Source organism: Theropithecus gelada, chromosome 8 (genome assembly GCF_003255815.1).
Source record: "Theropithecus gelada isolate Dixy chromosome 8, Tgel_1.0, whole genome shotgun sequence".
Lineage (NCBI taxonomy): Eukaryota > Metazoa > Chordata > Mammalia > Primates > Cercopithecidae > Theropithecus > Theropithecus gelada.
This window is the reverse complement of record NC_037676.1, coordinates 83,706,841-83,719,947: the sequence shown is the minus strand read 5'-3', so window position 1 is coordinate 83,719,947 and position 13,107 is coordinate 83,706,841. Positions and strand designations below refer to the sequence as shown.

The 13,107-nt window shown below is 37.3% G+C and overlaps 1 protein-coding gene across 1 annotated transcript; it reads left to right on the top strand.

Moving 5' to 3' along the window:
• The first annotated feature begins 7,502 nt into the window (after positions 1-7,502).
• Positions 7,503-12,026, top strand: FABP4 (fatty acid binding protein 4). The gene is made up of 4 exons (XM_025394902.1): positions 7,503-7,663; positions 10,113-10,285; positions 11,200-11,301; positions 11,800-12,026. Exons 1-4 carry the CDS (start codon positions 7,591-7,593, stop codon positions 11,848-11,850), a joined length of 399 nt encoding a protein of 132 aa, XP_025250687.1. The 5' UTR covers positions 7,503-7,590; the 3' UTR covers positions 11,851-12,026.
• Positions 12,027-13,107: the final 1,081 nt, after the last annotated feature.

Here is a 13,107-nt window from a genome sequence, read left to right as displayed (position 1 = left end):
TGTCAGGGCTTTGGGAAGTCATTGCTGATACCCTCCACCCTGATCAACGCTGCATGAGGTACTATTTCACTCCCATCACATCCTGTGTTTTTTTGTTTGTCTGTTTGTTTGTTTGTTTGTTTTTGAGACAGAGTCTCGCTCTGTCACCCAGGCTGGAGTGCAGTGGCGCCATCTCAGCTCACTGCAAGCTCCGCCTCCCGGGTTCACGCCATTCTCCTGCCTCAGCCTCCTGAGTAGCTGGGGCTACAGGCACCCGCCACCATGCTGGGCTAATTTTTTTGTATTTTTAGTAAAGATGGGGTTTCACCATGTTATCCAGGATGGTCTTGATCTCCTGACCTCGTGATACCCCCACCTTGGCCTCCCAAAGTGCTGGGATTACAGGTGTAAGCTGCCACGCCTGGCCTTTTTTGTTGTTTGTTTGTTTTTTTAACTTATAATCCTTTGACCCCATAGTGGTCCTCATGTGCCTTTCCCCACTTGTTTTATTTATCCTTGGACCAGAGCATCAAGCACAGTGACTGGCACTTACTAGGCATTTAGTGAGTACATGGCTCAATGTCTTCTTTGCATTTAGCTCTATTTGTGTAATTTAAATTACAGAATATGTATGCTATTTTTAAAAGCAGATAAAATGTAAATGGACTGAGATTGGCAAAAGTGGGGCTATGAACAGAAGTTTGGAAGAGACAGGGTATGTTCCTTCCTTGTGGATTGAAAACAATTCTTATAAAAACAAGTAGCAGTTTACATACTATCACAGCTTCGGAGGGCCACACGTGAAATTTTTCCCTGGACTCTGTTACAAACCACATTGGGGAGGGGGTCAATCAGGATTTAAATGCAAATACTTACATCTGCCATTTATACCTCAATGCGATTTAAATTAACCTGCTTGATTTTCTCCTATTTCAACAATGAACTAGACAGAACTACCACATATCAGACATAAGCCTTGGGGATACGAGGATGCGTAAGACATATCCCCTATCCCCAAAGAGCTCACACCTGGGAATTAGAAGGGGAATAACTTAATGTTACATGAATACAAAGAAGAGAACAAATGTGAAATGTTTACGTGTGTGTGTGTGTGTGTTTCTGTCTGTCCCCTTGGACATTTTCTAGGGATTTGTTCTCTTTGGCCCCCAGTCAGTTTATAATGAGGCTTGCTTTATTATGTAAAGACAAAGTAGGGCATACTACTTTACACTCAGACTGCACTTTGCCAACTCTTTTGTTAGCTCCTTCTTGTACCCACTACACTATGTATGAAGACTCCCTCTAATGAGTAAGAGGGCAAGTGAAGTATTGGGCAACACTTCAAGGCACAACCTAAGTCTATAATTAGGCATTACCCTTGAACTGATCCATAGCCTATGGCTTACTCACTCTTTCCAAAACTGTCACCATTTTGAAGTTAGAGTCGAGTCAGTGACCGCTCACTGTGCAGTAAATGACACACAAACTTGTACAGAGCTACGTTTACTTTGCCTCTTAAACCCCAGATAGGAAATGTAAAACAATTCTCATCTTAAATGTTCCCACTAGTCCATGGGGAGAGAGAACCAAATGAAATATGCTTGATTTTCCTGTCAGGGTTTCATCTTAAAACGCTAACAAACCCCAAAACATTGGTAATAATAATGCATTAAGAAAGGAACTTTATTTCAAATAAAAGGAGAGCCTTGGCATGAACCTTTCCTTAACCTATGACATACAATGCTGTGAAAACACTCCCCCTCATCAGGGCTTTGTCCCTACTCCTCATCATCCAGAGACAGGGTATGTTTCCTCTTCCACTGAAAAATCGTCAGAAAAAAATACCCTCATTTCCTCCAAAAGAAATAAACACAGGCAAAGGTCAGAGGGACGCATTCCATGGAAGCTGTCCATAGGAGAGTAAAGTGCAAGGCAGATGGCCTGAGCCAGGGCTATTAAGCACTGAGGGTCTAGGGCCATGTCCTCAGTCTCCACATCCCCAGAGAAAAGCAAAACTCTGGCTACTGAAGACCCCTTCCCACAGCCCTAAGGAAACATTCTGACCTGGTGTGTGGGTGTCCGTGCTGTATTGGGGTACATGTGAATGAAAGTATAGTCACCTCTGTGGGAATTCTTTTCATAGTCAAAGGCAAATTGTCTCCTATGCACCTTGTTTCTGAGTACTAAGCCCCTCCAAAAGGGAAGGAGCGTCCTGTATACTTTCTATATTGTTTCTCAATATCTTTCACTGCTACCCCATTGTCTCATTCCATTACCCTTGCTCAGCCCCCATCATCTCTTAACTCTTGCCTTGTGAGCAGATTTACATCTGCTCACTCTATCCTTTATAATCCACGCTGCCTAGGGCCACTGTATTCATTGTTCTAAAACTGAGATAGGAGCCCATGGAGGGGTTTAAACACATACACAAGCATTAAGCATGAATATGTAGTCTAAATCCATATCTTATTCCTTTTGTTAATTAATTTATTAATTCAAGTATTTCGTGAGGAATCAGGTGCCAGGGACTTTAAGTTATGCACAGGATAAAGTTCAGGATGGAGAAGGGAAGTCAGGAATGAGGGGAGATCGGGAATGGGGTGAGTGTATTTCTCATCTTGTATACATTACATGCTAATGAAAGGTGATAAAAGTGTAAAAAAAATTGGAAGAGCTACAAGTGCCTTCTGTACAAAACATGCTAACATCAAGAAGACTATCAAAACAAAACTCCTTTAAAAAGGCTTTGTACGTTACTTTGGTCCCAGGCTGGTAACTAGAATGGGAACATAGATTACAAAAGAGAGAAACAAATTATGTCTTATTTATTATTATATTCCCTTACCCCCATGTAGTACAGTGACATAACAGGCTTGCAAAAAGATTTTTTGTAAGTTATTTGCCAGCGTGAACTTTATACAATGAAACTATGTTTGAAAATGCCAGTAGTATAATTTCTACTAGTTTTCAAGAAAGGATGACCACCAAAATTTTGGTGAAGTCCAGATTCTCTTCATTAATGCTTAGCGAGTATTTCCTTCAAACAGCATTGAGGCCAAGGTCATATAATATTGAATTAGTTTTTTCATGTGATTCTCCTTATTTTGCATTGCTTCATTCACATAGCAATCCTTCAACATTGTGATGAAAGACGATAGTAATTTGATGAACAAACATTCCATTTTCTCCACGTCAGCAAGAGTAACTCTTAGGTATCAAGATAAAGATAATTTCTTTAAGAACTGAACAGTTGTTTACATTCCTGTTTATACTGCAGAGCACGAGTTTTGGGCCTCTGCATTCAATTTCTGGACAGTTTATCATCCAGAAAGAGTTCTCTACCCTACATGAGATGAAACCTAGTGGATATACATTGAGCTGCTTTTAAGGGCAATATCTCTCAGGTAAGAAACTGCCAAGCCTTGTTACTCTTAACAAGTGATCATATGAAATGTCTTCCTTTGAATTCAACTACCTTCTCACATCTTACTTGTCTCATTGCTGTTTAAGTTACCAAGGTCCTTTACTACAGATTACTACTATTCTTGTTTATATTAACTCATTAAAAGAGCCAATAGTTGTTTCTAGAAAATTTCAGCTATGCCATTTCTCCGGCGATGACCAGGCACTGAATATGCTGATATAGAAGATGATGCTACTGGCCCACAAATATATCCTTCAAATTTTGTTGTTGTTGTTGTTGTTTACAGGCGTGCTAGTGTACTCTCACTAACCCATCTAAGAACAGTTTCCTTCAGGGATTGTATTGAATACGTAATTACTTTGTATCTAACAATAAATTAATCTGAACAAAAATCTCTTCCTTAATGGACCCTGGACTTTGCTCACTAGGAACATATATCTGTATATGTCAGGGTGGCTGTGTTTGGGTGAAATTGTTCTGAAAGGTAACAGAACCAGCAGCTCCTGCAGTTTCCTGTGCTGGAAACAATCTTTTTCCTGATCTTCCTGTGGCTGTCTTCTCGTCATTCAGCTGACAGCTCAATTGTCTACCTTCTTTGACGGACTTTCCCAGATTGCCCCACCTACTACTCCAACCCTCACAGTGGCCATTACATCAGAGTACCCCATTCTGTTGGCTCTGAAACACAGCACTGCCTGTGATTGGCTTATTTCATGTTTCATACACAAGGTCTCCTTGTATATGACCTTCTCCAGTACTAGAATGTAAGCTCCATGAGAGCAAGCAAATGCCTCCCCTGGCTGGCTCACTGTTGAATCCCCATTGGTTAGCACAATGCCTGATCACATGTTGAATAAATAAGCAAAGCTTGCTGTTAGTATGGTACTCTAAAACTGCACAGCCCAAGAGAAGTATAATGTAAGCCACAGATATAATCTAAAATTTTCTTGTAGCCACATTAGGAAAGTAAAAAAGAAATAGGTTAAATTCATTTTGTAATATATTCGATTTAACCTAACATATCTAAAATGTTGTCATTTCAACATGTAATCAATGTAAGAAAATTAATAATATAGTATACATTTTTACATTGTCTTCAAAATCTGGTATATATTTTATACTAACAGTTCATCTCAATTCATCTAAATTTTCTTCTGAAACACTTGTCCAATATTTAGATTTCATAAAATTTACAATGAAAAAGCAGATTGGCATAGTCACATTGGTTCAAACATATTTAAAAGTTTTTCAATAACTGAATTGAGGATCACTTCTTACATTTTAATTAAAATTAACTAAAATTAAAAGTTCAATTTCTCAGTCATACTAGCCACATTTTAAGAGCCACATGTGACCAGAGATTACACTACCAGACAGTCAATCTCTAAAACAATAATTCACAGTAAAAAAGTCATGGAATCAACCTAAGTGTCCATCAATGGATGACTGGATAAAGACAATGTGATATATATTTACCATGGAATATCACTCAGCCATAAAAAGGAATGAGATCATTTCTTTTGCAGCAATATAGGTAAAACTGGAGACCATTATCTTAAGTGAAACAAATCAGAAACAGAAAGTCAAATACCACATATTCTCACTTATAAGTGGGAGCTGAACAATGTGTACACACAGACATGCAGAGTGGAATAATAGACAACTGGAGACTCCAAAAGGTGGGAAGGTGGGAGGGGGCAAGGGATAAGAAATCACCTATTGGGGCTGGGCAGGGTGGCTCACGCCTGCAATCCCAGCACTTTGGGAGACTGAGGCGAGTGGATCACCTGAGGTTAGGAGTTCAAGACCAGCCTGGCCAACATGGCAAAACCCTGTCTCTACTAAAAATACAAAAAAAGGAAAAAGAAAAATTGGCCGGGCGCGGTGGCTCACGCCTGTAATCCCAGCACTTTGGGAGGCCAAGTCAGGAGATTGAGACCATCCTGGTGAACACGGTGAAACCCCATCTCTACTAAAAATACAAAAAATAAAAATAAAAAAAAAATTAGCCGGGCGTGGTGGCAGGCGCCTGTAGTCCCAGTTTCTCAGGAGGTTGAGGCAGGAGAATGGCGTGAACCTGGGAGGCAACGGAGCTTGCAGTGAGCGGAGATTGCACCACTGCACTCCAGCCTGGGAGACAGAGCGAGACTCTGTCTCAAAAAGAAAAAGAAAAAAGAAAAATTATCCAGGCATGGTGGTGGGTGCCTGTAATCCCAGCTACTAGGGAGGCTGAGGTAGGAGAATTGCTTGAATCCGGGAGGCAGAGGTTGCAGTGAGCCAAGATTGTGCCACTGTATTCCAGCCTGGGCAATAAAGTCAAAACTCCATCAAAAAAAGAAGAAAGAAAAGAAAGAAAGGAAAGAAAGGAAGGCAGGCAGGCAGGCAGGCAGGAAGGAAGGAAGGAAGCAAGGAAGGAAAGAAGGAAAGAAGGAAAGAAATTACCGATTGGGTACAATATACACTATTTGGGTGATGGTTACACTAAAAGTCCAGACTTTATTACTACTCAATATACATAGGTAACAAAAATGCACATGTAGTCCTAAATCTATAGAAACAAACATTTTTAAAAACCAAATTGCAGTGTTACAATACACAAAGTATGTATTCAAATTCAATCATTTAAAAACCTGTCTGAAGAAAATTAATTTAAAACATTATCAAAAACATCCCTCTATTAAGATTTGTCACTTTTAGTTACTTTCCATCTGAACGGTCTTATTCAATGGGAAACAGGTGGATCACTAAAAGCAAGCCTACCTGATGGCACATCACCACAGTCTATGTATCTATGCAACAGTCCAGAGTAGATGAGCGTTATTACTGTGCCATTAACAAATGCAAAACCTAACTTTATCAGGCTTTCATAGCAACTTGCTTTCCTACAGAAAATCCTGTTGCTTACAGAATTTCCTGCCACAAACATTTTTGGGAAGCCCTCAGGATACTTACACAGGCTTGTGAATCAATCATATGCTCAGCAGGTACTGTACAGTGGGATACACAGTGTAGCAATACATCACTCTGAAATATTTCAGTTTCTTTTTTTTCCCCCTAAATCTGGGTAAGTTCGTGGGAATTTGCAGCACATGCGAACATCTTCCATCATTCTTGCATGGGGCAAAGGGAATTGAAAACCACGATTACTTTAGAAAACTAGTTTCACAAATTGGTGACTGTATTAAAGAAGGATATTGGTTTTGGTAGCATGCGACCACACCATTTCTGATCTGAATAAATTCGGAACTAATGACACAGTTCAGAAATTGAATGCACTTTCTCAGTATGAGGAAAGTATTTTAGAATGAGGCCCATTTTTCAAAGGATCTGTGGAAATCAATGCTATGCTCTCATTTAGGAGATGGAAAAAGTGAGGTTACATTATCATTTTGATGAAATCTACAGTCCAGATTACTGGTGGATGAATTAAAAGTACTTTTTTATTCATATAAAGCATTTGAATTCAGAAATCTGGAGTACTTTTAAATCCCATTACTTATTTTGTTTTCATTGCCAGGTAATTCCTGAGACAGTACTGCCCCAAAGAGCCTTTGCAATTATGTAAGAATCTCCGAGGCAGTTCTTATGTTCCGCAATTCAAAAGAACCACATAACTGCAATTTAAATACCTTCTCCCCCAAAATAAGGTCAAAGTTTATCTCAAAATAATTTCCCCTTTCTAACACTGGGACAAATATGTATAGGAATAATAGAAAATATGTATGGCAATTCCTCAATTCAAAAGAACCACATAACTACAATTTAAATACCCTCCCCCAAAATAAGGTCAAAGTTTATCTCAAAATAATTTCCCCTCTCTACACTGGGATAAATATGTATAGGAATAATAGGGGGAAATTCAATGCACTGAGCATTAAGCTGTCAAAACAGGAATGTTTAAAATATCCTGTTAGTGGTTTAAAAATAATTTGTACTCTAAGTCCAGTGACTATTTGCCAGGGAGAACCAAAGTTGAGAAATGTCTATTAAAAACATGACTCAGAGAAAAAAATGCACAGGCCGGTAATGAAGGAAATGATTGGCTATCATTCCCAATTGGTCATTCCTAAGATCACATGTTCTGAGCACCTTTAAAAGGAAGTTATCTGGACTCCAGAGGGTCACAGCACTCTCTTGAAAACTGCAGCTTCCTTCTCACCTTGAAGAATAATCCTAGAACTTACAAAATGTGTGATGCTTTTGTAGGTACCTGGAAACTTGTCTCCAGTGAAAACTTTGATGATTATATGAAAGAAGTAGGTAAGGAAATGCATTGTGGAATGACTGGATTTATAATATTTTCTTTTGGGAACAAGAGTTTATAGCTGTGTTTATAGCAATGTCTGGAAGCCCTGGCCAGAAATGAAAATGCTGCTTTCTATAGAAAGGCTGCACACATAGCAAGTGATAATCATTTGTTTATAGAGAAATTCTGAACCAAAGCTACAACTAATGCTTCCTGAAGGTGTACCAATATTAAAAAGTGTCTAAATTGAATGTTTATGGCCTTTAAAAATGATAAGATTTGCAAAACTTGGGTATCCTTGGTTTACTTAGCTCTTTGCCTATTTCTCTTTCATCCCCTTTTGCATATAAAATAAGCAATAACTTGGAAAAAAGTTAGTATGCAATAATTTTCATTTGAAACTGAAAGCACTCTAGTTCCCTTAATGCAATGTTCTTTTTCAATAACTGTATGTTAGCCAATTATTTTCTTGTCTCAATGTTAATCTATTAAAATATGTGGTTGTTTTATGATAGACAAAAATTTTAACTTCAGAAATATGTTTCTTAAACGACTCAAATACTTCCTTTGACTAGAAATGACATAAGATGCCATAGAATTATCAACCAATTTAAAAGGAGAACGTTACGTACATAACATACCTCTTCTTTGATAGTAGAGGTTTTTAATTTTTTAGATGCTATTAACATTGTCAGCATGTCATTGGATGAACGTCTCTCAGATAACAATGGAGGTAAAGTAGAAGAGACAACGTCTCTCTCAGGCAGCTTCTACTTTGAAAGCCTTTCTCCCTCAACCCCATGCATGACAGTCCATGAAAGTCAGAACTGGGGTTAGCAAACTGGGGAGGAATTTTATGCAATCTTAGGGTTTAGAACGTAATTATTAAATCTCAAAACACTTAACCCTCCTGTAAATTATACAGTATATACTTTTTTGCTTGTCTGTAACTATGTTTCTTGTTTTTAGATGATAGGAAAATTGGTGACTTTAGCATGAGAGAGACTTTCTAGGATAAACTAGAGTGATTCAATAAACTAATTAATATGCACTGATACAGAAATGCCAGGATTTGGGGTCATTTAACTATTGATTTTTAGAAAAATTTTATACTTTTAATATTTATATTTTCTAATAACACTGCGTTTTTAAATTATAAAGGACTGATGATAATTAAAGTCAATAAAACACCTTCTGCATGAAATTGAGGATGAGTGAACAGGTATTGTTTTCATCAGTCACATAAAAGCAAAATCAAGCAAATGGAGACTATGGTTTTTCCCAAGGTCAGCCATTCTAGAATCACACTCAGTTTTGCCTCCATTCACGAAGCGGACTCACTCCATACATTTAATGTTGTATTTTGTAACAGAGCCAGGACTTGAAGACACACCTGTGGCCATTTTTCAGACAGACAGTGAAATCAGAGCCTCAGAATTGCTTATTTTACACCATGTGTCTCTCCCAGTTCTTCCCAATTTCTAACCTTTGGTTGCCTTTAGTCAAAGAAAGAGTTTAGATTTACATGCACATGTTTAAAAAATTCAACACATCTATGACTAATAAATTCTGCATGACATACACAGTGACAGCAAGTTACTGCTATGTTTGGCTGTAAATTATTCATTCCATACCTTGCACAAGACAATATATTCTCCTTTTTAAGAAAGAAAAGTTCACAACTTAGGTGATTGGAAATCTAAGTATTGGCTTCTAACCTATTCTAAACTAAGAAACATTGATTTCTTAAATGTTAAAGTTTTCACAATTTGATGACTAGTCCCTTTTTAAATATCCCCTATAAATTATTAGGAATGATATCACCATTCTAAAATGTTATAAATGTAGGAAACATTTTGCCTTTTGTATAAATTCATCAAAATCTTCATCTCATGGTGGAGTAATTTGAGAAAGAAGCACAGAAAAGTAGACTTGGCAACAAATGCTATGAAATGTGACTTTTGTACACTCAAGACTGACAAACATTTAACTAAATAACTCTACATTAACCCCCAAAATTCTGTTGAAAATTCTGTCTTTGTGCCTTCTTAAATGTAATATTGAGTATCTAAGATGGAATGGTCAACTATTTTATTAAGAGAGAAAAACAATAGTGGCTAACATTTTAAATATATATCTTCCCAAAGATTTTTGTTGAAAATAAACAATGGGTCTCCTGAGAAGGTGTATCCAGACCAGAGAAAGGGAAATTTAAAGAATAGGCCTACACCTATTGTTTCTCAGAGGTTGTGTTTGTGTGTGTGTGTGTGTGTATTTGTGTGTGTGTGTGTTTAAGTATTAACCTGATTTTATCTGCAGGCGCTGTTTAAATTAGGCCTTTAAGAAACTCACTGTGTCTTTTTCCTCTTACACATGTACCTGTGGGCAGACACACTTTGTCTGGCTTGGCTAAGTACGTGACAGAAAATGTCAACCTGACATCTTTTCTCTTCCTAACTGTAGGAGTGGGCTTTGCCACCAGGAAAGTGGCAGGCATGGCCAAACCTAACATGATCATCAGTGTGAATGGGGATGTGATCACCATTAAATCCGAAAGTACCTTTAAAAATACTGAAATTTCCTTCAAACTGGGTCAGGAATTTGACGAAGTCACCGCAGATGACAGGAAAGTCAAGGTGAGAAATAAGGAACTGGCACAGAGTACATGCCCGGTTTCTAAATCACCACTGCTTATTAGAAATCATTTTATGATAAAAGGAGGAAAACCATTCTATCATAAGCCAAAGATCCCTGAACTCCTACATCTAAACAGTGTTTCCTTACATATAGAGTTGGTGAATTTTTCCCCATTTTCTTAAGTTGCCCTCATGTTAAAAAATTATTATTATTTTTAGAGACAGGGTCTCACTCTGTCAACCAGGCTGCAGTGACATGGCTCAATCATATCTCACTATAGCCTTGAATTCCTGGGCTCAGGTGTTTCTCCCTCTTCAGCCTCCAGAGTAGCTGGTAACACAGCTGTGTGCCATCACACCCAGCTAATTTTTTAATTTTTTTGTAGAGACAGAATTTTACTATGTTGCCCAGGCTGGTCTCAAACTCCTGGCCTCAAGCAATCCTCCTGCCTTGGCCTCCCTAAGTGCTGGAATTACAGTTGTGAGCCACCACACCTGGCCTGTCTCCATATTAACAAAAAATGATTAACATAATTTATTTGAGTCATACAATATACATAGAGTATTTCAAGTAAATTAAAATATTACAATAATGTAAGAGAATGTTTAGAAAAATGGAAGAAAGAAATAGAGAAACCACCCATACTACTATCATCTCAATGTAAATTTCTTTTTTATATTCCTTCACAGTATTTTTCCAATTATGTAATTTGTATAACACTCTGGGCATAACGTATCTATAAGTGGTTACGTTGTTGGTTTTGAGACTCATTTTTTTTTGTTGTTGCAATATATTCTTGTCATTTAGAATTACTAATTATCTCAAAATATTCCTTTGAACAAAGACACCGTATTTTAAATTTTATTTTCTGCCTCCATATGCAAATTGTAATCACATTTTCTTATGCCTACAGAGCACCATAACCTTAGATGGGGGTGTCCTGGTACATGTGCAGAAATGGGATGGAAAATCAACCACCATAAAGAGAAAACGAGAGGATGACAAACTGGTGATCGTGAGTATCTTCTGGCTACTTAAATCTGGATCTTACTGCTGGGTCATCTCATGACCACTATTCCACTTAAGGAAACAGATTTTCCTTTTGATTATCTAAAACAGAAAGATGATTGTATTGGAATTATGCTTCCACTCTGTCATTTGCCCTTCATGCTTTTGAGCTCAACAAGGGCATGCTGTCTTCTAGGAAGCATTCTCTGCCTGCTTCCAGGCATCCTAAGGCTGTCTCCAGTGATGCCCCCACCACACTATATTATCTATCTCTGCTTATGTTTCTCACTCACCATACAGATTTTAAGGCACCTGGAGGGGAAAACTTGTATTTTCCTGGTCTTTGTAACTCCCTATCTTATTACAACATATGGGTACATACATAGGAGTCCAGAAATGAATATCTTTTGAATGAATATTGTTTTATTCCCAACATTGAGAGATTCAATAAATAAATCCATAGTTTAGTCCTGGTGATTGACCAAGAATTGTTTTCTGTGTCTAGGAATGCATCATGAAAGGCGTCACTTCCACCAGAGTTTATGAGAGAGCATAAGCCAAGAGGCGTTGACCTGGACTGAAGTTTGCATTGAACTCTACAACATTCTGTTGGATATATTGTTCAAAAAGATGTTGTTGTTTTCCATGATTTAGCAAGCAACTAATTTGCTCCCAAGCTGATTTTATTCAATATGGTTATGCTAGTTAAATAAACTTTTTTTAGATTTAGAAGGTGATATAATGATGTATTCATTGTGCTTATGATATATTCTTAGTCATAATTGAGTGAAGGAAATGGGAAATTTGCATTATTGTTTTGTTCTGATATAAATAATAAAATCTTTCATAATAATTCAAGGTAAAGAGGGATATCTTTGAATTTCCCTAGGTAGGAGATAACAAGTATGTACCATTACTAAATATTAAATCCTTCTTTATCATAGCTATAGTTAAGTAGGTGTATCTCAGAAACCTACGGTAGTTTTACATGTAGTGAAATTGTCCACAGCCAGCTGGCCCAAGTGCTCACGTTTTATACCTGCTCTGTCTTAGTGCATTGCAAGAGAGGAGTATATACAGTAGTTCCCCCTTATCCACAGGGTTACATTCCAAGACCCCCAGTGGGTGACTGAAACCACAGATAGTACCAAAATCCTATATATACTATGTTTTTTTCTATACATATATACGTACAATAAAGTTTAATTTTTAAATTAGGCACCATAACTAATAAAACAGAACAGTTATAACAATATACTATAATGAAAGTTATGTGTATGTGATCTGTCTTTCTCTCTCTCTCTCAAAATATTTTGAATATCTCTCCAGAATTCAGTGCAAATAATTCCATCATATTCATTTCAGAAAAGTGACAATAGTCTTGTACGTGAGTAGATTCAAATTTTATTGCCATGGTTTCCAAACTTTTATTTTTCTCACCAGTAAAATTTTTGATTCAAATAAAATATCCAAGGGATTTCAGCTCATAAAATACACAAAAGTGATAATGAGTTTTCCAAGGTACTGTGTGTGTGAATGTGCATGTCTGTGTATGTGTCATCTGTATGTTTTTCCCACCTCTTGTAGAAGTTACGAAACACCTTTCCAGATTATTGAGATTTCCTGTACATAGGCTGAAATTTACAAATCACATGCTTACATTTTATAGTAAGACAAAATCTGCCGAAGTATATGTTGCTGTTAATATAATTCTGTTTGTGATTCTCTCTTTAAAAATAAGTCCAAAGGTTTTCATTTTCTGCATACTTATCCTATACATAACACCACGATATGGAGAGGCCAGAAGAGGTGG